Here is a 27,564-nt window from a genome sequence, read left to right on the forward strand (position 1 = left end):
TCATAGTTTTGAATTTATCATGCATTATCTCATAGCTTCAAGATTTTGATGATGTGAATATCTATTTTTAGAATGACATTGTAGGGTGGGCATGAGAGGCCAATTCTAGCCATTTTGAACACAAAACAGGTAGAATATTTGGGCTGGATGTGGCTGGTTTAAATGCTAAAGGGTTACTATATATACAAAGGGAATACAAAGGAGTGACAGAGTGAGAGAGGAGAAATGGAAAGAAAGGAAGAGACGTAAACAAGAGACTATGGCACTACAACCAGCCAGGAACAGTCTTCGCTACATTTGTGGTACCTGCCAGAGGGAGTGTTTGTCCAGGATAGGACTACACAGCCACAGCAGGAAATGTATCAGGACATGAAATATAAAAGCCGGACTAGACTACTTCATGCGCAACTCCATTGTCTCCCGAGACAGAAAGGATGCCAATACAATACAATACTATATATATAAGGTAAACGCTGTGTTGATATACTTACAGGGTTGAATGTCCACTATAGCAGCGGTCAGGATAATGGAGGATGCTGAGGACTTCACTTCGACTTTCATCAGAAGTACTGAAGTCATGCATGGGTGAAAGGACATTGCTGAGGACATAGTACATAGTAGCATTAATTTTGTGACCATTGAGTGCGTTAGCTGCTTTAGAGTGACTTATACTGATACCACTTTCCCATAACTGAAAGACAGTAAAATATGTTAGAATATATTATAACGATATATCTTTTAAACTATATATATCTAAAAACACATATTAGTTTCATTACAAAGGTGGTAAAGAATAAATAAAACCACAATAAAAGTAAGAACAAAAAATTGTAAATTTCAAAAATTTCAACCACAGAAAAAAAAATTAAAAAGTCACACAACTGGCTTCATTCAAACTGAACTATCCAACCCATGCTAGCATGGAACATGGACATTAACTGATGATGATTATGACGATGATGATGTGCTGGAAGAAATCAATGTTTGGTATTAATCTAAGAAGGTGGTTACTATCTTTTTAGTTGAGGAAATTAAAAGAGGTCTCTTTTTGTTGATGTTGTATTCAAACGCTGATAGTTAAAGGAGGCGCAATGGCCCAGTGGTTAGGGCAGCGGACTCGCGGTCATAGGATCGCGGTTTCGATTCCCAGACCGGGCGTTGTGAGTGTTTATTGAGCGAAAACACCTAAAAGCTCCACGAGGCTCCGGCAGGGGATGGTGGTGATCCCTGCTGTACTCTTTCACCACAACTTCCTGTTTCTGCTGTACCTGCATTTCAAAGGGCCGGCCTTGTCACTCTCTGTGTCACGCTGAATATCCCCGAGAACTACGTTAAGGGTGCACGTGTCTGTGGAGTGCTCAGCCACTTACACATTAACTTCACGAGCAGGCTGTTCCGTTGATTCGGATCAACCGGAACCCTCATCGTCGTAACCGACGGAGTGCAAAGAGAGAGAGATAGTTAAAACATAGGATAGGATGCCTTGCTATATTCATTCTGGATCTCTGCATTCTGAGTTCATATCTCACCAAGGTCAGCTTTGCGCTTTCATCCTTTAGGGTGTGATAAGTAAGGTATCATTCAAGTACTGGCACTAATTTTTTTTCTTCTCCCTCTCAAAGGAATAAATGGTGATCAGATATGGAGAAGGACAAGTTCTGTCAGGTTTAAAATCTCTTTCAGCTCCACCAGGTGCTGAGGGCCTATTGTATACAAATACATATGAACCAACAAAGGAGACTTTCATGTGAAGCATGACCTGCTAGAAATAGCAACAAAATTACCCTGAATCAAAACTATTTCCTTACATTACTTTGATACAATACCAAAGCACTGTTGAGAACTTCTACTGATATAAAATTAAACAAAGAACACAGAGGTTAAAGAAGCTAGTCATAGTTTACATCTTCAATCTTTGGTCAAGTTTATGAATTTTCTTTCTCCAACAAAGAGCTGTCCTTGAAATATCAAGATTTTCATCACTACACAGCATACAAACTTATCGAAATTTATGAACAATACACAACAGGTGAAGTAACCAAGAACTGTTCACATAGTGTATTAAAAATTAACATTATCATCATTTTAATGTGCATTTTCTAGCAGTAGCACAAGTCAAACAAAATTTTGCCAAAGCACATTTTTTTTTACAGTTGGATGCTCTTCTTATCACCAACCTTCACCTGTTTCCAAGCATGGTAACAGTTTCCTTAGTCTTTTATACAACAAAGAACTCAATGGCTAGATAATTTTTTCACAGAAGAATGGAAACTGTTTTTAATCAGCATACAAAAGTCAAAGAGAAGACACAAACACAAATAAAACTATAACCTATTTCTTTATTACCCACAAGGGGCTAAACACAGAGGGGACAAACAAGGACAGACATAGGTATTAAGTCGATTACATCGACCCCAGTGTGTAACTGGTACTTAATTTATCGACCCCGAAAGGATGAAAGGCAAAGTCAACCTCGGCGGAATTTGAACTCACAAAGTAACGCAGACGAAATACCGCTAAGCATTTCGCCCGGCATGCTAACGTTTCTGCCAGCTCGCCGCCTTAAATAAAACTATAACCATTTAACATTCATTTTCCAAGCCAGCATTGGTTGGACAGTTTGGCAGGAGCCAACAAGCCATAGGACTGCACCAAGCTCCAACATCTGCTTTGACAGGGTCTCTTTGGCTGGATGTCCTTCCTAACACCAACCAGTTCACTGGGTGCTTTTTACATGGCACCAACACTAGTAAGGTCACTAGTAAGGTCTCCTAACAATCATTCACAAAGTATTGGACAGCCTGCAACTATAGTTTAAGACACCAGCTGACATTACCATGCAGTGCAAATGAACCCTAAACCATGTCATTCTGGAGCAAACATCTTAACACAGCAAGAGGTAGTAGTAGTAGTAGTAGAAGAAGAAGAAGAAGAACACAAAAGAAGGTTTATAATTTAATGTTGTTTAAAAGACATTCTTACCTTACTCCATACAAGTGTGTGTTCTTGGCGTAGTTTCTTTTCATCGATGTGAAGGATCTCTCGCATTTCCTAAATAGAATACAAATGCAATTAAATGGAACGTGTGTATATACATAATGATCAACAAACAAGATACAAAGTCAAAACAGAGAGCACTTAATACACAGCATATTGAAAAGCACCATCCGGATGTGGCCGATGCCAACTCCGCCTTGACTGGCTTCCATGCCGGTGGCACATAAAAAGCACCAATCCGATCGTGGCTGTTGCCAGCCTCGCCTGGCACCTGTGCCAGTGGCACGTAAAAAGCACCCACTACACTCACAGAATGGTTGGCGTTAGGAATGGCATCCAGCTGTAGAAACACTGCCAGATCAAACTGGAACCTGGTCCAACCTTCTGGCTTCCCAGATCCCCGGTCGAACTGTCCAACCCATGCTAGCATGGAGAACGAACGATGATGATGATGATGATGACAGTATTAACTCTTTCATATTGACATTATTTCTATGCACTGAGAAACCACAGCTCCAGGACTACCGACATGTTATTAGAATGTGACAGGAGAGAATCAAAAGATGGATTTTTCAAGCCAAGCCAACCAGTAGGAGACTTAAAGGTAGACCAAAAATAGGATGGTTGGATAAGAACCATAATTTCACTTGGTCATACTCAAGAATGCAACCAGAAAGTCAAATTATGGTCACTTCTAATAGAGGAATATTAGAGGAATAATAAAATAATATGGTCACTACTATAGAGGAAATGCCTGAGGACTTTGCTTCCACAACCCTCTCTGGAATAATGGGGAGAGAGGATGGCTGGAAGGACAGGACAGTATTAATGTTTAAGGCGGCGAGCTGGCAGAATCGTTAGCACTCCGGGCGAAATGCTTAGCAGTATTTCGTCTGCCACTACGTTCTGAGTTCAAATTCCGCCAAGGTCGACTTTGCCTTTCATCCTTTCGGGGTCAATAAATTAAGTACCAGTTACGCACTGGGGTCGAAGTAATCAACTTAATACCTATGTCTGTCCTTGTTTGTCCCCTCTATGTTTAGCAATTCACCAAGTTCATCATCATCATCATCAATTATCATCTGTTTTCCATGCTAGCATAGGTTAGATGGTTTGACTGGAACTAGTAAGCCAGAGAGCTGCACCAGGCTCCAGTCTGATTTATCATGGTTTCTACAGATGGATGCCCTTCCTAACACCAACTGCTCCAAGAGTGTAGTGGGTGCCTTCTACGTATCACCACCACTGGCCACAACTATGATTTCACATGACTTGAGTCTTCTTAAGCACAGTAAATTATCAAAGGTCTTGATCACTCATCATTGCCTCTGTATGACCCAACATCCACAGTTCATGATTTTCTTTCTGAATAAAATTAATCACTAATCAGTGAAAAAGTGCCATCATCGCAAGGGGTTAACAACAAACTGGTTATTAATTTCTTGCAATGAACTGCAGAGGAATGGAAGGAAACATGCTTCACTAAAATCTACCTTAACCTGGTCTCCCTCAGAACTTTCAGTCTTATACAAACAACCTGGACAACAAAAACTATCTGGACACCATATGCTTTAACTCCTTCTTCTTCTTCTTCTGTAATCCCTAGCTGGCGACCAGATCAGGAGGCTGTCCTCTCAACCAAACTCTGGTGATGAATGATGTTTTTCTATGCTCTCCAATCCATGGGGCTTGCATTAGCATATTTGAAGTCGAGGTGCTGCAACTTCAGGTCTTCTTCAATTTGTTGTGCTCTTATCTTCTTTGGTACACTGCATTGGATTCTCCAGCGTGTGGGTCACTGTTGCCACAAAAGCTGGTGTGATAGTCTTCCGGCACTTTTGCTACAGACATGGCCAAACTACTATAGCCTAATTACAACACTGGAAACAAGGTGTTCTGTATTAAATGCCACACTACACCCAACTACCAGCTAACCAAACCACTGTCTGACTAAAGAGTACAAGAATGCCTGACTGGCAAACCTTCATTCATCAACATATCCACCTTTGGTCCCTTCTACAACTATTCCTGCTCTTATGTACTAGTAAGTTATGTACTACCAGTTACCCTCATCTCTTATTCCCTTGCCTTGTTATGCCCCACCACACCAAATTTCACATTAAATACTTTTTTTTAAATACAATTTTTCATCACAAGCCCACAAATTTCCTCTCTCCCCATGGTGTCCCTCCAGACACTGATCCGATGCTCAAACTGAACTTCAGTCACATCAACCTCACCAGTCAAAAAGAGCTTGAAAAAAATCTATAAGCTTAAGCACTACTTAATACTAAATAATGGTTTCCAATTTTTGGCACAAGACCGGCAATTTTAGGGGGAGGGGTCTAGTCCATTACATCGACCCAAGTACTCAACGGGTACTTATTTTTAGCGAACCCAAAAGGAAGAAAGGTAAAGTCAACTTTGCCAATATCTGCCAAAGGAATTGCTATTCAGCATTTTGTCCAGCATGTTAATTCCAATAGCTCACCATATTCTTCATCCTAAATAACAAGACAAGAGCATGGGTTGACTGAAATGCCAGACACAAAAGTTTCTCTCCAGTATTGAAGTGGTTACCTTGATGCCAATAGAACTGCTTAAGAGGGTTCATCAGTTTACACAGTAGCAGTAGCAAAAAAGAAAAAAATCCTTTGTACTTACAGTAATAACTTTAGAAGAAAGCTCCTCCTTCAGACCTTTCACACGCTGTGGCTGTACAGGTAAGGAGTAGTGAGTGACTGTCACACTGTGAAGTTTTAAGGTGCTGGACAAAATAACAAAAGAAAACCGAAAATAAGATAATAATAATAATAATAATTTTTTTTTTCTACTAGAGGCATAAGGCCCGAAATTTAAGTTAGTTAAGTTAAGTTAAGTTAATTTTTTGGCTCAAAAAGCAAAAAGCAAGGCCATGTAGGGGGACATGGAGTTATGTACAGGGTGGTGTTCATGCAAAGAGTTCAGGCCATTTCTGGTCAAGAGAGACTTTGAACCGAGTGGTCGTCGGCATCTTCACTATCTCGTCCGGCAGCTTATTCCACGGATCCGCAACCCGGACGGAGAAAGCCCCTCTCCTTCGATTGAGATGATTACATCGACCCCAGTGTTTCACTGGTACTTAATTTATCAACCCTCAAAAGGGTGAAATGCAAGGTTGACCTCAGCAGAATTTGAACTCAGAACATAGCGACAGACAAAATGATGCTAAGCATTTCGTCCGGCATGCCAATGATTCTGCCAGCTTGCTGCCTTATTATTATTAATAATAATAATAATAATGATAATAATAATCCTTTCTAAAATAGGCACAAGGCCTGAAATTTTGGGGGAGGGGACTAGTCGATTACATCTCCCTTTAAAATTAAAAATCATTATGTAATAAAATTGATTGAAGCAATATTAACCAGTATTTCTATTTGATGCACAAACAATACTCTCTCTTTTACTCTTTTACTTGTTTCAGTCATTTGACTGCGGCCATGCTGGAGCACCGCCTTTAGTCAAGCAAATCGACCCCGGGACTTATTCTTTGTAAGCCCAGTACTTATTCTATCGGTCTCTTTTGCCGAACCGCTAAGTGACGGGGACGTAAACACACCAGCATCGGTTGTCAAGCAATGCTAAGGGGACAAACACAGACACACAAACACACACATACATATATATATATATATATATATATACCGGAGTAAACACATAAATGTGAAACAAAGTGGAAAAAAGAGTACTCAAATACCAGTGGTAGAGTAATATGCTTTAAAACTGTCTGATGAACGGCAACGAGAAACTCAGAGTAACAGATTTTGTTGAATTTTCTGCTGCTTAAAATAAAGCATATATATATATATATATATATATATATATATATATACATATATACGACAGGCTTCTTTCAGTTTCCGTCTACCAAATCCACTCACAAGGCATTGGTCAGCCCGAGGCTATAGCAGAAGACACTTGCCCAAGATGCCACGCAGTGGGACTGAACCCGGAACCATGTGGTTGGTTAGCAAGCTACTTACCCCACAGCCACTCCTGCCAAAGTTATCCTTCAAACATATATGACAATAACTTTTCTTGCAGTGAAGGAATCTTAGATACAACTATAAAGCTATTTCAAATATATTCTTTCAGTTTTTTAGAACAAATTAAAGGAAGAGAAATATAAGCAAACAATTCCAAGACAAGGAGTCAAGAGGAGGAGAGATAAGCAAAGAGGATGAAGGCAGAAAAGAAAAAGGACAGGGGGGGGGGGCAAGAAAGGAGAAAAAGGGACACAAAAGTTGGAATAAAAGGGGGAAAAATGAAGAATAAGAAAATAAAGGAAACAAAAGGAAATAAAAAAGAAATAAAGAGAAAGAACAAGAGAAAGAAAGAGACACACAAAAACACAAAAAGGAAAAGTAAAAATAAAGAGAAAAACTGGAAAGATAGAAAGAATGAGGACGATTAAAAAAAAATTAAAAAGAAAGGATGAAGAGATAAAAGAAAAGTACAAGAGTTCTATACCAAGTTGATCAGGTGTGGTTACTTACCTCATAGATTTGACAAGAAAAGATGAAGGTATCTTAACAACAGCCAGGCCGACAACCACAACCAATTCTGAGTTAGGAATGGCAACTACACAGTCTGCATATTGGAATTGTACACCATCAACGGAGTTGACACTGTAAGGATTAGAAAGGGAAACACTGATTACAGAACTGAGAAAGCTACCTTTGATCAACTCACAACTTATCCAGAGGAAGATTTGTCTAATTCACATAATGCTACAGGAAAAAAAGGAGTTAAGTACCTGTCAATAGATCCCTAAAGTTCAAAAATGAGTCAATTTATTCCTGTCACTATTTAACCCTTTAGTGTTCAGATTATTCAATCAAACATAATGCCTATTGATTCCCATTGATTTGAATTAATCAAGCATTATCTCATATCTTCAAGATCTTGATGGTGTAACTACTTAATGTAGAATAGCATTGTAAAGTAGGTGTGAGAGCCTGGATCTGGTCAGTTTGAACATAAAACAGATTGAATATTTTGGCCAGATATGGCCGGTTTAAATACTAAAGGGTTAACCCTTTTGATACCAACCTGCCTGACACCGCCTTTGGTCTTATGATACAAACATCCTGTTTTAATGTGAACTAAATTAAAACTTTCCCCTCCAAATTTCATTTCAATCTATATTCGAAAAACCAGCATAATAAAGAAAATATTATTTTACTAAATTCATTATTTTAAAAATTAACTGAAACAAAAGTGTTGTATATCAACAGAAACATGGTAATGAAAGGGTTAATACCATTCAGATTACAGTTTTTTATATCAACTTTTTCAAGCTGTCTGAAATTTTGATTCTTGTTGGAGCAATTGCTTTTGTGGTTAGATGCTCTTCTAACCAATAATCACTAAACTACGAAGGAAAAGTGGAATCTGAAAACTCTTAGGCTAATACACACACACACACACACGTCTTTCTCCATGCAGGAATAGTAAAATATGACAAAGATTATAGCTAAATAAAAAAAACAATAGAAGTGGAAAATTAAAACTATCTACAAAAAATTCATACTGATTTCAAAATACCCAAGAAGGTTGATTTTTATATATTCTGACAGTGAATTGTATTCTGATTTTAGATGAATTCAAGTAACAGAAACAATACTAGATGATGTTAATCATTATCGTTTCACATCCATTTTCCTTTGCTAGCATGAGTTGGGCAGGTCTGACAACATCTCACAACATGCTGCAGTCCTTTGCCATCTAGCACACACAGCAACAAAGAAAAAAAAAAAAGAAAAACATACCCTTCAATTTTATCGTGGATGCCAGGATTTTTGACCCAGCATATAAAACTGGATGTTATTCTCATCATCAATCCCCAATTTACTCTGTGGACTGACTGTTGCTTATCATGCCATCAGGTCCACTACAGAGGCTGTCTATAGCATGACTAAAGAGATTCCACTAACCTGTATTACTTTTTGTTCAGGGTTAATACTCTCCTACATAGGATGTCTGCACTGTAGCTTGCAGTGTCCACATGAACATATTTTAAATGTTATTAACTTAAATTACAACAAATACAAGAACAAGATACTGAAGCAATCACAAATTGGTTGCATATCTTTATAAATATCCAGTTATTGTCCTATTATAAGTTATGTCCTATTATAAGTTATTGTCCTATTATAAGTTTCAGAGAAAAAGTGATAACTTGTAACTAATTTTAACTGGACAATACAACAGTTTCATTTTTGTAGACCTAGCTTAACAGCTGGGTCTATGAAAGGTAATAAACTGGCAGCTAAAGAATTGAAACAATATAGCTCCCACTGATTTTCAAGCTGCACAAATCAAAATCTTGTCCACTATTGCCAACCTGTCTATTAACCCTGATACTTGTATGCGCATACACACATATTTTTAATAACAATTAAAACCAAACAAAAGTTGTCTTTAATTAAACGTGTATTGATTGCCTAATCATCAGAAATAGGCAGTTAACCAGTACTGAATTACAACCACTAAAAAAATATATATATCTGATGTCTAATAAATAAATGGAAAAGTGATTTCAAATATGTCATTGATATTTGTACAAGCAGAGCAAACAGAGATTAAAGAAACCTAACAGCCATTACTTACCTCGCATAGTTCATTGTTGACCACTTACAGTCTTGTGCTGCAGGTCTGTGTAACTCCAATACAACTGGAATAGGCTGTTTGAAGAAAAATTATTAAATTGAAACAACAGATGGCAAGAAAGAAGTAATACCTTAGTGTCTCTACTGACAACCAGCAAGGACACAAAAGTCATTGTAAATCTCTAAACAATATCAAAGCAACAAAATTACATCTTTGTGTTTTGTCTTCTATTTGTTTCAATCATTAGGGCAAGTGAAATCGAAATCGAAATTGAACCAATCCTATGACTGGCACCCGGCAGTTGTCAGGACCGCTGGACTGACTCCTGTGCAGGTGGCAAGTGAAGAAAACACCATTTCAACCCTGTGCTTGAGGAGATCCATTGAGTCAAGTACACCGACATCAAAATCAATGGAAACTGCAGTTGTGATCCCTGAGCTGGTAGCACGTAAACAGCACCATCTGAAGATGGCCAATGCCAGCGCCGCCTAGACTGGCTTCCGTGCCGGTGGCACGTAAAAAGCGCTATCCGAATCGTGGCCGATGCCAGCGTCGCCTCGACTGGCTTCCGTGCCGGTGGCACGTAAAAAGCACCATCCGAATCGTGGCCGATGCCAGTGCCGCCTTGACTGGCTTCCGTGCCGGTGACACGTAAAATGCACCAATCCGATCGTGGCCATTGCCAGCCTCGCCTGGCACCTGTGCAGGTGGCACATAAAAAGCACCCACTACACTCAGAGTGGTTGGCGTTAGGAAGGGCATCCAGCTGTAGAAACACTGCCAGATCAGACTGGAGCTGGATGCAGCCTTCTGGCTTCCCAGATCCCCGGTCGAACCGTCCAACCCATGCTAGCATGGAAAGCGGACGCTTAACAATGATGATGATGATGATGATTAGACTGTGGCCATGCTGAGGCACTGCCTCGAAGGACTTTTAATCCAATGAATCGACCCCAGTGATTCTTTCATTTTTTTTTTAAGCCTGGTACTTACTCTATCAGTGTCTTTTGCCAAACTGCAAAGTTACAGGGATGTAAACACACCAACACCAGTTGTCAAGTGGTGGGGGAGGGACAACAGATATAAAGACACATGCACACACACACATATATAACAATTATGTTGAATGAAGCTGTTGATAGCAGCAGTGGTAACTTGATCCTGTGCTTATTAATAGTAAGAGCAAAGCTAACAGTGGACCAACAAGATCAATGCATCTCACATAGACATAAAGCCTTTTGGAAGCAGTAGATTACAACATTCATACCATTTATTCCTTGGCACTTACTTTGCCAAGAAGAACAAGAATAAAGGGAGCCTCTACATGGATACTTTGCTTGTTAAAAATAGTAGCTAAATATCATTCAAATCACACCCTACCATCTTTAACCCTTTCGTTACCAACCCGGCTGAAACCGGCTCTGGCTCTGTAGTACAAATGTCTTGTTTTCATAAGTTTTGAATTAAAATCTGCCACCAAACCTTAGTCACAATTTATGCTCCTAACACTAGCTTAATGATGCCCCCGTGCCGGTGGCACATAAAAAGCACCATCCGTTCGTGGCCATTTGCCAGCTCTGTCTGGCACCTGTGCGGGTGGCACGTAAAAAGCACCCACTACACTCACGGAGTGGTTGGCGTTAGGAAGGGCATCCAGCCGTAGAAACACTGCCAGATCTGACTGGGCCTGATGAAGCCTTCTGGCTTCACAGACCCCAGTTGAACCGTCCAACCCATGCTAGCATGGAGAATGGATGCTAAACGATGATGATGATGATGATGATGATTTAAAATAATTGAAAGAAACACAGAACGTCTCAAAATAAATACAGTAACGAAAGGGTTAAGACAGAAAAGGACACCAAATATAACACTACTCAACACTTTGTGCATCTATGGCAGACCCCTCTCTGCAGCAGTCATTTAGGACAGGTCTTCAGTTTGAAGATAACTTTCTCCCTTCCTACCACAAGTCATAGTGACTCTGTAAAGAGTCATGAACATTGCCTTCTCACCTTACTCAAAAAAGATTAAAAAAGAAGGCATATGAGGTGGGGGGGGCTGAAAAGTTCTTTGGTAAAAGAAAATACAGGAGGATCAATTAATTATAATTTTATTCAACACTAGCAGCATAGCCCAGCATAGCCCAGGTATGTAAGAAACTTTGTCGATAAGCAATGCCCTTTACCTTTTTACCCTTTTTTGTACTCATTGAACCGTTATTTTGTAAAATGAAGCCTAAAAGGCATTAAGGCATTCAAGGCACTGTTCCCTTGCATGCATGAAGAAGTAGGGAAAATCTATGTGAACTTTCAAAAAAAATCACAGAAAAAACAGTTTGCTATGTGTGCCACATATGATGTAATTAACCAATTTTTTCCAGTAATAACGTATCCTATTGGAATCAAAAGGGCCATATAGCTCCTTGGAGCAGACATGATGCTCGCTGTGAATTTAAAAAAAAATTCCTGCCAATTTGTTAAAGATATTGTCGAAAATATGTCATCTTGAATTTGAACGCGATTTCACAAAATGGCATGATTTTATTGATTTTTTCTGATGGTAAAGTATTGCATGGAAAACTAACGTCAGAATTAAGTTCCTTAGAGTAACATTAAGCTTCACCATGAGTTTGGTGAAAATCGATTGCAAGTTGTGAAAACTACAACGGAAAATGTGTTGCATATGATAAGCTTAGATTTATCGAATTTATCGATTTTTTTCAGAACTGGGGGAACTTTTCAAAATTTTCGCTGCATTAGTTTTGAATTATAGCATTGGGCTATGTGTGTGTCAAGTTTCATCAGAATCGGTTGAAAGCCGTGGTCAGGGTGAGGGTACAACCTGACAGACACACAGACAGACAAACTGCCTTTTTTATATATAGAGAGATATTCCCCTCTCAGATTCACACATTTATTGCAGCATTCCTTCAGTTTTTCTAAGCCCTGCAAAAGAACTAGGAAGGTTGGACTGCCAACCAGGCCTTCCACGATACCATTAAAGCCAGGAACTTTTCAGTGCTACCCCACCACCTCCATATATGCATATATACACACACAGCCTACCAAAGGAATTATAAACAGTTTTTACAGGATCAAAATGGAATGAGACTAAACTGAGACAAAATTGAAATTCTTCCATTTGCCAGACCAATGTATTCTCTCAGATGATTATAATCCAAAATTTATCTTCAAGCAAATAAATATATATATTCTTGAGTAGATTTAATTAATTTCCTACCATTTTAAAAACGAAGCCACACATGATACATATGTAATAGGCTTCATAAATATTTGCTGTCCCTGTGCCACACATATTCAAGTAAGGCTAATTACAATATTGGAACAAGAATAAAATTATGTAAAACTTTAAAAAAGATAAAACTCACAGATTGGTTATGAATCCTGATGTCCTGCACAAGGACTGAAGGACGGGATCTGTGGGCATAAAGCTGTGATCCAACAGATACACATTCGCTTTCCTTTGAACAGACAAAAACATATAATTTTAGAGTAGTAAAAATTATGTAACACACAATATATGAATTAATGACATTTTAAACAATGACAACAATCAAATTGTATTGTAAAGGAATCAGATTTCAATATAAAGGAGTTGAAATCTAAGTTAAAATACAGAGAACAAACCATACCTGGAATGTTAGAATTCATGTCCCCGAGTGGCTGTGTGGTAAGTAGCTTGTTTACCAACCACATGGTTCTGGGTTCAGTCCCACTGCATGGCACCTTGGGCAAGTGTCTTCTATTATAGCCTTGGGCCGACCAAAACCTTGTGAATGGATTTGGTAGATAGAAACTGAAAGAAGCCCGTCGTATGTATGTATATATATATATATATGCGTGTTCGTGTGTCTGTGTTTGTGCCCCTAGCATTGCTTGACAACCGATGCTGGTGTGTTTATGTCCCCGTTACTTAGCAGTTCGGCAAAAGAGACCGATAGAATAAGTACTGGGCTTACAAAAGAATAAGTCCCGGGGTCGAGTTGCTCGATTAAAGGCAGTGCTCCAGCATGGCCGCAGTCAAATGACTGAAACTAATAAAAGAGTAAATGCATAAAAACTTATATTTGCAAATTGATTTTTACAGACACAGACCGCCATCATCATCTTCAGATTCTGGAGTGTTCCCATAATTACCCTTTCACAACAGGATGGTTGCTTGTAACATTTGGCACCCCTCACTTGCAATGCTTTTACATTCTAACTATAAAACCTGTTTTGCCTACAACTATATGTTGGTTGTGAAGTCAGATATTTCTATTTCCAACATTAATAGTGAGAATAAATTTATTCCCAAAGCACAATGGAGTGAAAACTTTTTTTAATATTTCTCTTCGACATTTATATTTTTAAATTTTTTTCTAACTGAAATTCTCCAAATGATAAACATCAAAAACAAATGGTTTATTTGTTTCTGCAATCATCATTCTTACACCATACAAGTCTCACTTGATGATTTGTTTTTTGGTTTAGTTTTTATAGTAAGATGTCTTTCCTAATACCAACCTATTTCTTTATTACCCACAAGGGGCTAAACATAGAGGGGACAAACAAGGACAGACATAGGTATTAAGTCGATTACATCAACCCCCCCCCCCCGTGCCTAACTGGTGCTTAATTTATCAACCCCGAAAGGATGAAAGGCAAAGTCGACCTCGGCGGAATTTGAACTCACAACGTAACGGCAGACGAAATACCGCTAAGCATTTCGCCTGGCGTGCTAACGTTTCTGCCAGCTCACCGCCTAATACCAACCTGTTAGAGAGCACCAGGTGCATTTGATCATGGTTACCAACCACAAAGAGGTTGTCTTATTCTTGAGAACACTACTAAAGTTCCTCCTAAACCCACATTGTCCTTGCCCATTTGCCAATCATTTCATATAGTGTAGTGGGGCATTTTATCATAGCATGGCACCAGCACTAATTATGCTGCCTTTCCGTCCTGAAAGACAACAGAGTCCTAATTACTCTTATGACATACTCCTTCACTTAATGTGACATAACTAAGAGAGTAAATAGCAGATAGGATAAGGAAATAAAGTGAACTATAGTATGGTGATAGAAATAAAGTGATTAGAATGAGACAGTGGTCAAACCTGAAGTGAGATGGGTTTTGCCAAACCAAAATAGAAGACTCAGCATGTCACAACAGTGTCCAGACAATTCCATCAGGAGTGGAAGGCTCAAGATACAAAGAGCAAAGGCCATAATAGGATCAATAGGAAAGGTAGAGAGAGGAGAGGAAAGAGATATAGTAAAGAAACAATTAATAAGGGAAAAAAAGACATAATGAACATACCTTCTTGAATGATTGAATCTGGTAAGCCAGGCCAGCTTTGATGTCAAGCACATGGGCTTCTGTCCAAGTGGGAAAAAGAAAAAAAGAAAAGAGCTTGTTAATGGCATAATGATCCTTTTAGGAAGTTAACAGAAAGCATCATCATCATCATCATCGTTTAACATCCGCTTTCCATGCTAGCATGGGTTGGACGGTTCGACCGGGGATCTGGGAAGCCAGAAGGCTGCACCAGGCTCCGGTCTTATCTGGCAATGTTTCTACAGCTGGATGCCCTTCCTAACGCCAATCACTCCGTGAGTGTAGTGGGTGCTTTTTACGTGCCACTTGCACTGGTGCCAGGCGAGGCTGGCATCGGCCACGGTCGGATTGGTGCATAGTTTCTAAGTAAAAGGAAATGTCTTGCCCAACTCTTGGCCATTCCTGAAGCATCAGCAATGCATGAAAAATATCAATGTCTATGGTAAGAGATTTGAAACAATTCAAAGATTTAGCTGCCTAGCATGGCTTTTACTAAACCTCTAAAGTAGTGGCTAATGCAAGAAATGAGGATGAGTGATGCCTATAGGTGAGAAGTTTTCGTAGGAGATTTGCATGCCAGATATGACCAAAAGTTTTCTGATGTGATAAGCAACAACATTGCTTTTACCAAACCTCTAGAACAGAGCCCAGTGGTGAGTGACATAAGAGAGTAGATCACCAAAGGAACTAGTTCTTCAGAAGCCACAATTATGGCCACTGAAGAAAGCGAAATAGTGACACTAGGTACTGGAGAACAGCATTTTTTATGGGGTTCTTCATCCTACTTTATCTTAACACTTTAGCATCCAAACCGGCCTTATCCAGCCAAAATATTTAACCTGTTTTATGTATATAAATGGCCAGATCCAGCTTCTCACCTCAATCCTACAATGCCATTCTAAAACTAAATCATATTGTTGAAATCTCAAAGCTATGAGATAATGCAGGATTAATTCAAAACAATAGAAATAAATAAGCATTATATTTGACAGAGTAATCTGAATACTAGAGTTAAAGATGTTAAAGGTGACGGCAATAGGATAATAGTTTGCTGGGTCAGAGGGGATTTCTTTCTTTGGAATGGGACAGTTTTGGGAGTGGGTGGGATTCTGTAGGCATTGTTGGTAATGTTAATTGTGGTGACAAAGGCAATGGTTATGATTCAAACCATAATTAGTATGAAAAACTAGAAACTAGAGAATGGGAACTGAAATTTTAAAAAAAGGATGAGTTAAAAGAAATTAAATTCACAAAACATATATATATATATATATGTTCATTTACCTTTTGATTCATGTCCCCTGATATTGGTCTCTACTATTGGGTAGAAATGAACAGGTAATGATAAAGCTCTGTTTGTACGAATATATAACCCCTTTTGGGTTTTAAATGCTGCTGCTACCTTGCCATTACCTAGAAGAAAGAGAAATATGACAATCATCATTATCATCAAAATCACCATAGTCTACAATTCAATGTAAATTTTCCTAAGCTGTCATGAGACTGAATAAAAAATATATATATAAACACCTCATAAAATGAGAGACTTTTAAGGATTAGTGCTTAGCTCTAATTCCATGGTTAAGCAGATGAGATTATTCACACAAACACTCTCCACCTCCTACTAAGACAAGACACTGGTCTATCACAGGTAGCATTCCCAGCCTCAGGTATGTCTGCAAGAGTGTGTAAAGAGAGTGGCAGGTGGATAGAGATGAAGACAAAAAAATTATTTAACCCTTTGGTATTTAATCCATCCATATCCAGCCCAAATATTCTACTTGTTTTATGTCAAAATGACCAGATCCAACCTCTCACACCTACCCTACAATATCAATATCATTCTGAAAATATACAAACACACCATTTTGAAGCTAGAGTGGGGTGCTTTGGGTAATACAAAATACAGGAGGATCAATTAATTGTGATTTTATTCAACATATTCCCCTCTCAGATCCACACACTTATTGCAGTGGCCCTTCAGTTTTTCTAAGCTCTGTAAAAGAACTCAAAAGGTTGGGCCTCCAACCAGGCCTTTCGCAATACCCCGAAAGCCAGGATCTTTTCAGCACCCCCTCATACAAAATGTGATTAATTCAAAGCAATGTGAATAAATAAACCTAAATGCTAAAAGGTTAAATAAAATAAGTTAAAGTGGTTTGTTGTTTAGTCCAAGTCAAACTGACCTGTGTTCAAATGAATTCCAACCATGACCATCCTGCCATTTTCTGGAGGAGAATAGTCTATCTAAAACTACAATATCCAATGTGTCTTTCCACTTTTGGGGGGGGGGGATGATAAGGTGCAATTTTAGGGAGACTTGTCTAACCAGTGGCTAAACAACAATACCACTGACCTGAGTCAATGACAAAATTTATACATGATCCCCCAGTTTGCCCCACCCAAAAAAAAAATTATCATCATCAGTTTAACATCTATTTTTCCATACCTGCTTGAGCTGGACAGAATTTTATTGAGGTGAATTTTCTATGGCCAGGTGCTCTTCCTATTGCCAACCCTCTCCTGGTTCCAAGCAAGGTAATATGACCCTTTGACCAGACATCATGTGATGTCAAAGCAAAGAGACACTAACATTCACAAGACACTGGTCGACCTGGGGTTATAGTAGAAGACACTTGCACAAGGTACTACAGAGGGACTGAACCCGGAAACTTATGGTTAGAAAGCAAGCTTTTCACCACACAGCCACCAAATCACAATTTTCTGTCTTATAGCAGAGAAGAAACACTGGATAATATAATCATAGCTAAGTGCCTGATACAAAGACAAAATGGCTGATCATAAGGTTCTCAAACAGGGATAACCTGAGACTAAACAATATTTCACTTTTATCATCAGCATTTACATCGGTTTTTCTATGCTGGCATGGGTTGAACGGTTTGACAGAAGCTGACCAGGTGAAGGCCATTCAGGTTCCATGCCTGTTTTGGCATGGTTTTCCATGGCTGGATGCCCTTCTTAATGCCAACCATTTTACAGTGCTTACTAGGTGCTTTTACGCAGCACCAGTATGTGGTACCAACCCTTACAAACTTATGAGATTAGGGGTGCTCTGCTGGAGAGGATTGCAAGGGTCCAAAAAATACAACTTTGATCATCATCATTATTTTTAACACCCCATTTCCATGCTCACATGCATCAGACAGTATTTGCTGAGGCAGATTGTTACAACCAGATTCCATTCCTGTCACCTAACACTCACCTGTTTCCAAGTAAGGCAATACAGGTAATATTTCCTGATGACCAGACATCTTTTCATAGAATATTGGAAATCAAGGATGCTGCATGCATGACAGCCACACTCGTTAGCATCATGTGATGTCAAGACATGGAGACAGTAACATGCACATGGCTGTATGGTAAGAAGCTTGCTTCACAACCACATGGTTCTGGGTTCAGTCCCACTACATGGCACCTTGGGCAAATGTCTTCTAATATAGCTTCGGGACAACCAAAGATTTGTGAGTGGATTTGGTAGACGGAAACTGAAAGAAGCCCATCATATATATATATATATATATATATCATCATCATTTAGCGTCCGCTTTCCATGCTAGCATGGGTTGGACGTATATATATATATATATATATATATATATATACACATTTATATGTGTCTTTGTATGTGTACATACATTTATATGTGTCTTTGTATGTGTTTGTCCCCCTCCACCACCACCATCACTTGACAACCGATGTTGATGTGTTTACGTCCCTGTAACCTAGTGGTTCAGCAAAAGAAACCAATAGAATAAGCACTTGGCTTACAAGGAATAAATCCTGGGGGTCAATTTCTTCGACTAAAACCCTTTTAAAGTGGTGCTCCAGCATGGTCGCAGTCAAGTGACTGAAACATATAAAAGAATAAAACAACATGCATGCGCACGCACACACACAGCAAGTTTCTTTCAGTTTCCGTCTGTCGAATCCACTCACAAGACTTTGGTCCGTGCAGGGCTATAGAAGATAACACTTGCCATGCAGTAGGGCTGAACCTGAAACCCATGTGATTGGGATGCCATCTTCTTATCACACACCGAAGCCTGTGCATGTTAAAAAAAAAAAGAAAGAAAAAAGAAAAAACAAAGCAAAACCAAATAAACCGTAAAAGAGAGTGTGACTTACCAACATAAGGCAAATAGGTCTCACTATCAACTGGCTCTGGAAGGATAACAATTGCATCATCGGATTCTATAGAATGCTGGAATATGGAAAGTTTCTCCTCAATACAACCAGATATGGAATCTAAATAAAAAAAAAGGACAATGTCAAAAAATTACAAATGTTACAAAAATAGAAATAAATAAAATACAGGTATCATCATCATCATCATCATTATTTAACGTCCGCTTTCCATGCTGGCATGGGTTGGATGGTTCAACTGGGGTCTGGGAAGCCAGAAGGCTGCACCAGGCTCCAGTCTGATCTAGCAGTGTTTCTACAGCTGGATGCCCTTCCTAACGCCAACCACTCCGTGAGTGTAGTGGGTGCTTTTTATGTCCCACCGGCACAGGTGCCAGACGAGGTTGGCGAACGCCACGCTCGGATGGTGTTTTTTTTTGTGCCACCGACACAGGTGCCAGACGAGGCTGGCGAACGACCACGCTCGGATGGTGTCTTTTATGTGCCACCGGCACTGGTGCCAGGTGAGGCTGGCGAACGGCCACGCTCGGATGGTGTTATTTTTGTGCCACCGACACAGATGCCAGACGAGGCTGGCAAACGGCCACGATCGGATGGTGTTTTTTTTGTGCCACCGACACAGATGCCAGACGAGGCTGGCAAACGGCCACGATCGGATGGTGCCACAATAAAAAATGGTGGATTTTGATACTGTTATTTTGATAAAAGTAGGACACCTAACTAGGGTGACGTTCATATTTTATGCTTACTTTTCCATGCTGTATGTGTTAAATAAATTTTCATATAATTTCTAACACAAAGCTATTTGTGCATAAAATATTAACACACACACACATATATCACACCGAACAATATATCATTGATTACAGCATATAACTGATCAATATGTTATTGTTAGTTCTATGCCAACTGTTGCATATACTGATGACTTTTCAGACATGATGTCTGGTAGTAGCATGTCTGAAGAGTTGTCAGTATTGCCTGATACAAAAGTCAACACAAAACAGATGGCAACACTCTGACCAGTTATAAAACATGACCAGTAATATACTGCTGAATGAGATATAAAAATACAACAGCTCTATTATTTATGTTGAGAGTGGACAGCTATCCAATAGTGTCTATGTGTGTGTGTGTATGTGTGTGTATGTGTATGTGTGTGTATGTGTATGTGTGTGTGTGTATGTGTGTGTGTGTGTGTAGAATCTATCCAATAATGTATGTAAGTATATATGTATACCTATTTCTTTATTACCCACAAGGGGCTAAACAAAGAGGGGACAAACAAGGACAGACATAGGTATTAAGTCGATTACATCGACCCAGTGTGTAACTGGTACTTAATTTATCGACCCCGAAAGGATGAAACGCAAAGTCGACCACAGCGGAATTTGAACCCAGAACGTAACAGCAGACGAAATACCTATTTCTTTACTACGCACAAGGGGCTAAACAAGGACAGACAAACATCGACCCCAGTGCGTAACTGGTACTTAATTTATCGACCCCAAAAGGATGAAAGGCAAAGTCGACCTTGGCGGAATTTGAACCCACAACGTAACGACAGACGAAATACGGCTACGCATTTCGCCCGACGTGCTAACGTTTCTGCCAGCTCACCGCCTTAAGTATATATGTAAGTATATGTAAGTATATATGTAAGTATATATGTATACCATGATCATACTAGCAAGAGTCAAAAAGGTATTTTAAACAGTACTCTAATGCCTGTACATCTGGTGGTGGTGGTGTGTGTGTGTGTGTGTGTGTATGAACGCACTGCATTTATATGTATAATGAAATAATTCCACACTACCGTCTTAAAAAAAAGGGGCTGGAGGTACTTTACATAGAGTAATATCAGATACACAATATCTGAAAAACAAAGAAGAAAGCATTGTCCACAGGTGGAATGCCTTTAATTATAGGTCTACTCGGGCTAAACTATAATGTTCTTTTCTAATTTCAGCACAAGGGCAGCAATTTTGAGAGGAAGAGGCAAGTCAACTGCATTGACCCTAGTGTTCAAATGGTACTTATTTTATTGACCCCCAAAAGGACGAAAGGCAAAGTTGGCCTCAGTGGATAAAGAGCTGAAAGAAATACCACTAATCATTTTGTATAGCTTGGCAACAATTCTGCCTGCTCACCACCTAAGTTATAATATCAGTAATTAACAAGGGCTCTTACAGTTAATAACAGCTTTTTTTAACTAAAAATTTTGTTGAACACAGTATTATTATTTGTATAGGAACAACACTGTGTTGACTACAATCCCTGTATTTCTCTATCCAAGTTGCTATCATACCTACGATTCTTGACTTCAAGCTGACACCAGATGGTCATAAAACTTATTTCTTTACCCCTACTTGACATCAAGTAGCTACAATAATGGTTTTTTATGTTCATTTTGATACATAAGTGTGAAAAACTTGTTCAATTAACATACAGAGCAGTTGAATACTCCATAAACACATAATTTTCAGATGGATGGATGGAAGCACTCCGTCGGTTACGACGACGAGGGTTCCGGTTGATCCGATCAACGGAACAGCCTGCTCGTGAAATTAACGTGTAAGTGGCTGAGCATTCCACACACACGTGTACCCTTAACGTAGTTCTCAGGGATATTCAGCGTGACACAGAGAGTGACAAGGCCGGCCCTTTGAAATACAGGTACAACAGAAACAGGAAGTAAGAGTGAGAGAAAGTTGTGGTGAAAGAGTACAGCAGGGATCACCACCATCCCTGCCGGAACCTCATGGAGCTTTAGGTGTTTTCGCTCAATAAACACTCACAACGCCCGGTCTGGGAATCGAAACCGCGATCCTACGACCGCGAGTCCGCTGCCCTAACCACTGGGCCATTGCGCATCCAATTTTCAGATAGAGCCAATATGACAAGACCGGTCCATTGAACTGGTACAGTCTATCCAACGAGCTTTATATAGTTTCATTCATTCACAAATGAATGGGTTGACCTGAGATTATGGTAAATACACTTGCCCAAGATGCTTCACAGTGCTATTGGAGGAATGATTGGGCCTGGCTGTTTGGACACTCGTGGTTTAGTACAACTGACTGACCATTCGGGTTGTTTTGGCACTGGAGGGAAAACACACACAAACACACATGCATGCACATACTGAAATATACAGATAAATGTAAAGAGACACATACAAACGTAACTAAATGCTCAAACACTTATCAAGAATTGATCGGTGATAACACAGGTCAATGATCATCAAAACTTCTGCTTGAACCACAAAAGCACACCCCAGCAACCATCCATAAAGCTCAGGACAATTTGGGCTCACAAAATGGGACCTATTTTGTTGGGTGGTGTGCAAATAGAAAGTGCAGTTTGCATAAAATGTTATACATTGATCTTTGTTTACTAGGGTGTTAAATGAACCAGTGATAAATGTATAATAGAAAATAAGAGGGGGAGAGAGAGAGAGAGAGAGTGTGTGTGTGTGTGTGTGTGTTTTTATCATTTTAATATCCACACTTTTCCATGCTTGTATAGTTGGTAGCAGAAAGAGTTGTCCAAAGTAAAATCCTACTTCAGGTAAAGTTCATCCAACCCTATACTGGCATGGGGAAATGGACATGAGTGAATGAGTAATTGCCTGAGTACATTGTGGAACTGAAAGCAATCTGTGACATTGCTCAGGGGTGATAGAAGCTCAGGTGGTTTTGACTAGCTTCTTTTTTAACAAAACTCCGCAGGAGTGGCTGTGTGGTAAGTAGCTTGCTTACCAACCACATGGTTCCGGGTTCAGTCCCAGTGCGTGGCATCTTGGGCAAGTGTCTTCTGCTATAGCCCCAGGCCGACCAATGCCTTGTGAGTGGATTTGGTATACGGAAACTGAAAGAAGCCTGTCGTATATTTTTTTATAGGGATATTTATATTTATTTATTTGTATGGGTGTGGGAGTGAATATTTTGATGTATATATCGAGGTTTGTACGTATGTATATGTATGTGTGAGTGGAGTGGGTATAGGTATATGTAGTGGGTGTGTGTTTTACGTGTGTGTATTTGTGTGTGATAGGGGGATTGCTATATAGGTATGTTATAGTGTTTAGTAAAGGGAGATTTTATCGTTATATGTATATATGAGTTTTCGTTTATCATGGTAGTTTTATTAAAGAATTTGTAGTAATTTCTGTCTGTTTAAGTGTTTAACTTATTATTCCATTTATTCCATTCATAATTTTAAATAACGTTCGTTCTCCACGCACAAAGAATTTTATAATTCCATTCTGTTCCATTCATAATTTTAAATGACGTTCATTCACCGAGCTAAGAATTTTTATAAATATGTTCGGTTTCTATGGTAACGTAATTTTGTTTAAAGTTATAACAGCTAGAGTTTGAATTCACTTCATAAATTAAAACAGATTAGGAGGTATGTATTTTTTTCTCCTTATGTTAATCTTGTTACTTATGATAATCTGGTTACTTATGGAGTATTTTATATATCGTATTATGTGTAGATATGTTGTTTTTCTTTTGAGTGTTTATGTATGTGTGAATGTGTGTGTGTGCGTATTTGGTTGTGTAATTTATTTATCTATATGGGTGTGGGTGTGAATATATTGTTGTATATATCGAGTTTAGTACGTATGTATATGTATATGTGAGGGGGTATATGTATATGTTATGGGTGTGTGTTTTACGTATGTGTATTTTTGTGTGTGAATGTATTATGGGGATTGCTATATAGGTATTATTGTGCATGGTAAAGGGTGTTTTATCATTATATGTATATATGGGTTTCATTATCATGATTGGTTTATTAATGATTTTGGAGTAAATTCTGTATATTTACGTTGATTAAATATTATTCCATTCTTTCCATTCATAATTTTAAAAAAAACCTTCGATCACCATCCGCAAAGAATTGTTTATTTTTCTTTTGAGTGTTTATGTATGTGTGAATGTGTGTGTGTGTGTGTGATTGTTTGCATAATTTATTTATCTGTATGGGTGTGGGTGTGAATATATTGGTGTATATATCGAGTTCTGTATGTATGTATATGTATGTGTGAGCGGGTATATGTATATTGTTTATGACTGTGGGTTGTATGTGTGTGTGAGGGAGTATGAATAAGTCATGTGTTGAAGTATTTGGCTATTTTATTAATTTATTAATTTATCGTTGCCTAGACGTTTTTATGTGTGTGTATAGAGATATATATATTGGTGTGTGAGTTAGTGTATGTATTTAGATATGGTTATATATACTTAGTTATATGTGTATGAGCATGTGTGTATATATAGTTTATTTTTATTTTGTTTTTGTTTTTGTTTGTTTTTGTTTTTTGTCTTTTGTTTTTTGTTTTTGTTTTTTTTGTTTTTTGTTTTTTGTACATCTTTAAATATGAGAACTTTAATAATAGGTTTCTTTATATTCAATTGTTTATAGGGTTTATTTTAGATTATATATTGATTATATATAGATTATATATAGATTATATATAGATTATATATATTTATATTTTTCATTGATAATTTTATTATTTTAAACTTATATTTTAATATATTGATATTTTAGATCGAAAATCCACCTGACGAATGTCATTGAAGACATGAAACGATTGTAGTGGCGGTTTATTTCTTTATATTAAAAATTTTTATGTATTGATTAAGTCTTTCCTTGTTTGTTTTGCAAAATAGTGGTTTTGTCTCTAATAATATTTTATAATATTTTACTATAAAATTGGATTTAATCCTATATCTGATTTTTTCCCTGTAAATTTGGATTTCTTCCCTAATATTTATTATTATATATATATATATATATATATATATATATATATATATATATGTATGTATGTGTGTGTATATGTTTGTGTGTCTGTGTTTGTTCCCCTAGCATTGCTTGACAACCAATGCTGGTGTGTTTACGTCCCTGTCACTTAGCGGTTCGGCAAAAGAGACTGATATAATAAGTACTGGGCTTACAAAAGAATAAGTCCCGGGGCTGATTTGCTCCACTAAAGGCGGTGCTCCAGCATGGCCGCAGTCAAATGACTGAAACAAGTAAAAGAGTAAAGAGAGATTCTCTGTGGGGGTTCAAGCTGGGTGAGTTACCAGACCATAGAAGTATGTGATAATTAATAAATCAGGCAGTGGTTGTTTTGGCAGTTGTTTTCAAGTGTCAGATGCTAGGGGAAGAAATTCCACAATTCCAAATAATTTACTGGTCGAAAGAAGCATGAAGTACTCCAAGATCACATACAATGACAGCATCCTGAAGGAACAGAGGTCCAATACCTACATCTGACATGGCATCACAAACTAACACTATCTGTAGGAACTTGATGCTGAACTTCAAACAGAATGGATTGCAAGCTTCACCAAGCCTTCCTTCAAACTCTGCAGTCTTAGCTTCCAAAATTTTATTGGATCAGAAAACACTTTAGACCTCTATTCTACATGTCACTTCCTTAGCACAAGTTGAAACCACTTGTGATACTCTCTACCATTGCTGGTCACTTGGCTGTTGTACCCTATTTCTTGAAACTGTCTGTAATAGTTGGTTCTTGATGCACTAATTCCAACAGCTGTCCTCTTTTTAAGGATTTCTCCCACATTGCCAAACCTGCTCATTTTCATGGTTCTTTTGAGAATATTGTCAAACCTCTTGATGCAACATCTCTGTCTGCCACATCATGTTCTTCTAAGATGATGTTCCAAAGAGATACTTTCACAAAGAACTCTGAAAACAAACTGCTTTTTTTCAAGAAAAACCTTCTGTGTCTTCCTCTTTTAATAGAGTGCATCAAAAACTACATAAAAGTACTGGCTGAATAAGTATTACTCAAATAAGTTCAGATAATATCACTGGAACATTTTGAGATAAGCAGAAGCCTCATATTTGTTTGTACTGTTGTTAGTATAATCAACCTAGAAATTAGCGGAATCATTCACTAAAGGAAATGAAACACTTCTGCTGCATCATTTACAGATAAGAATAATTTTTCTGAATATTCATTTATCTTTATTTTTTTTTTTTGTTTTTAATATATATTTCTTTACTACCCACAAGGGGCTAACCACAGAGGGGACAAACAAGGGCAGACAAACAGATTAAGTCGATTACATTGACCCCAGTGCGTAACTGGTACTTAATTTATCGACCCTGAAAGGATGAAAGGCAAAGTCGACCTCGGCGGAGTTTGAACTCAGAACGTAACGGCAGACGAAATACAGCTATGCATTTCGCCCGGCATGCTAACGATTCTGCCAGCTCGCCGCCTTTTGTTTTTAATATACGTTACTGAGACCCACATATATTCTAGACAACAGATGTAGCGCTAAATAAAATCAAAAACAATAAAACAAACCCCTCAATAAAGAAGAATAGATGTAACATGCAAACACCATTCTACACCTATAAAATACAAGACTACCAACACCTCAGCAGCACAGAGGTGTGTCTGCTGGTACACCAACAGCTCACACAAAACTGATGAAAACAACTAATAACAACTTTCAAATTTTGGCACACGGCCTAGTAGTTTAGTGGGGAACCACTCGCACCGTGAAGGGAACTGACCTCTAACTGTAGAAGAAAACCTGTGGAAGAGGTAGACCCAGGAAGATGTGGATGAGGTGGTAAAATATGATCTTCAGATGTTGAGATGATGACAAGTGACTGAGATTTTTGGTGATTTGCTGTGCATGAAAAGACACATCAAGCTATGTGAAATCATAGTTGTGGACAGTGTCACATAAAAGGCACCTGTGCCGGTGACACGTGAAGGACACCCATGCCGGTGACTCGTGAAGGAGTAAAAGACACCAATTTTGGTGACACATGAAGGACACCCATGCTGGTGACACATGAAGGACAGCCATGTTGGTGACATGTAAAAGGCACCTCAGCTGGTAACACATGAAAGGCACCCGTACTGGTGACACATAAAAGACACTTGTGCCAGTGACACGTAAAAGCACCTGGTACACTCTGTGGAGTGGTTGGCGTTAGGAAGGACATCCAGCAGTAGAAACCAAGCCAAAAGAGATTCCAGTCAAACCATCTAAACCATGGAAAACAGACGCTACATGATGATGATGATGAAGAGGTTAGTTAATTACATCAATCCCAGTACTTGACTAATGACTCTAAAAGGGAGGAAAGGAAAGTTGATCTTAGCAGTATTTGAATGCAGAACATCAGAACCAGAAGAAATGCCACTAAGCATTTAGTCTGATGCAGTAACAATTCCTCGAGCTCACTCTTTAGCATTTAAACCAACCACATCCAACCCAAATATTCTATCTGTTTCATGTTCAAATCAGCCATATCTGGCTTGTCACACATACTCTACTATGTCTATTTCTTTACTACCCACAAGGGGCTAAACACAGAGAGGACAAACAAGGATAGACAA

The 27,564-nt window shown here is 38.6% G+C and overlaps 1 protein-coding gene across 3 annotated transcripts in view; it reads right to left on the minus strand.

Moving 5' to 3' along the window:
* The window catches only part of LOC115211709 (uncharacterized protein KIAA2013 homolog), a 103,025-nt gene that overhangs the window by 14,046 nt on the left and 61,415 nt on the right, over window positions 1–27,564 (minus strand). For all 3 annotated transcript variants that reach the window (XM_029780362.2, XM_029780364.2, XM_036503072.1), the window contains exons 3-11: window positions 19,140–19,259; window positions 16,278–16,406; window positions 14,976–15,034; window positions 13,043–13,135; window positions 9,652–9,725; window positions 7,536–7,667; window positions 5,662–5,764; window positions 2,983–3,051; window positions 492–691 (exon numbers count right to left, since the gene is read on the minus strand). In XM_029780362.2, the coding sequence (XP_029636222.1) occupies window positions 492–691; window positions 2,983–3,051; window positions 5,662–5,764; window positions 7,536–7,667; window positions 9,652–9,725; window positions 13,043–13,135; window positions 14,976–15,034; window positions 16,278–16,406; window positions 19,140–19,259 (979 nt within the window). The remainder of the gene's footprint in view (window positions 1–491; window positions 692–2,982; window positions 3,052–5,661; window positions 5,765–7,535; window positions 7,668–9,651; window positions 9,726–13,042; window positions 13,136–14,975; window positions 15,035–16,277; window positions 16,407–19,139; window positions 19,260–27,564) is intronic.

Source organism: Octopus sinensis, linkage group LG5 (assembly GCF_006345805.1).
Source record: "Octopus sinensis linkage group LG5, ASM634580v1, whole genome shotgun sequence".
Lineage (NCBI taxonomy): Eukaryota > Metazoa > Mollusca > Cephalopoda > Octopoda > Octopodidae > Octopus > Octopus sinensis.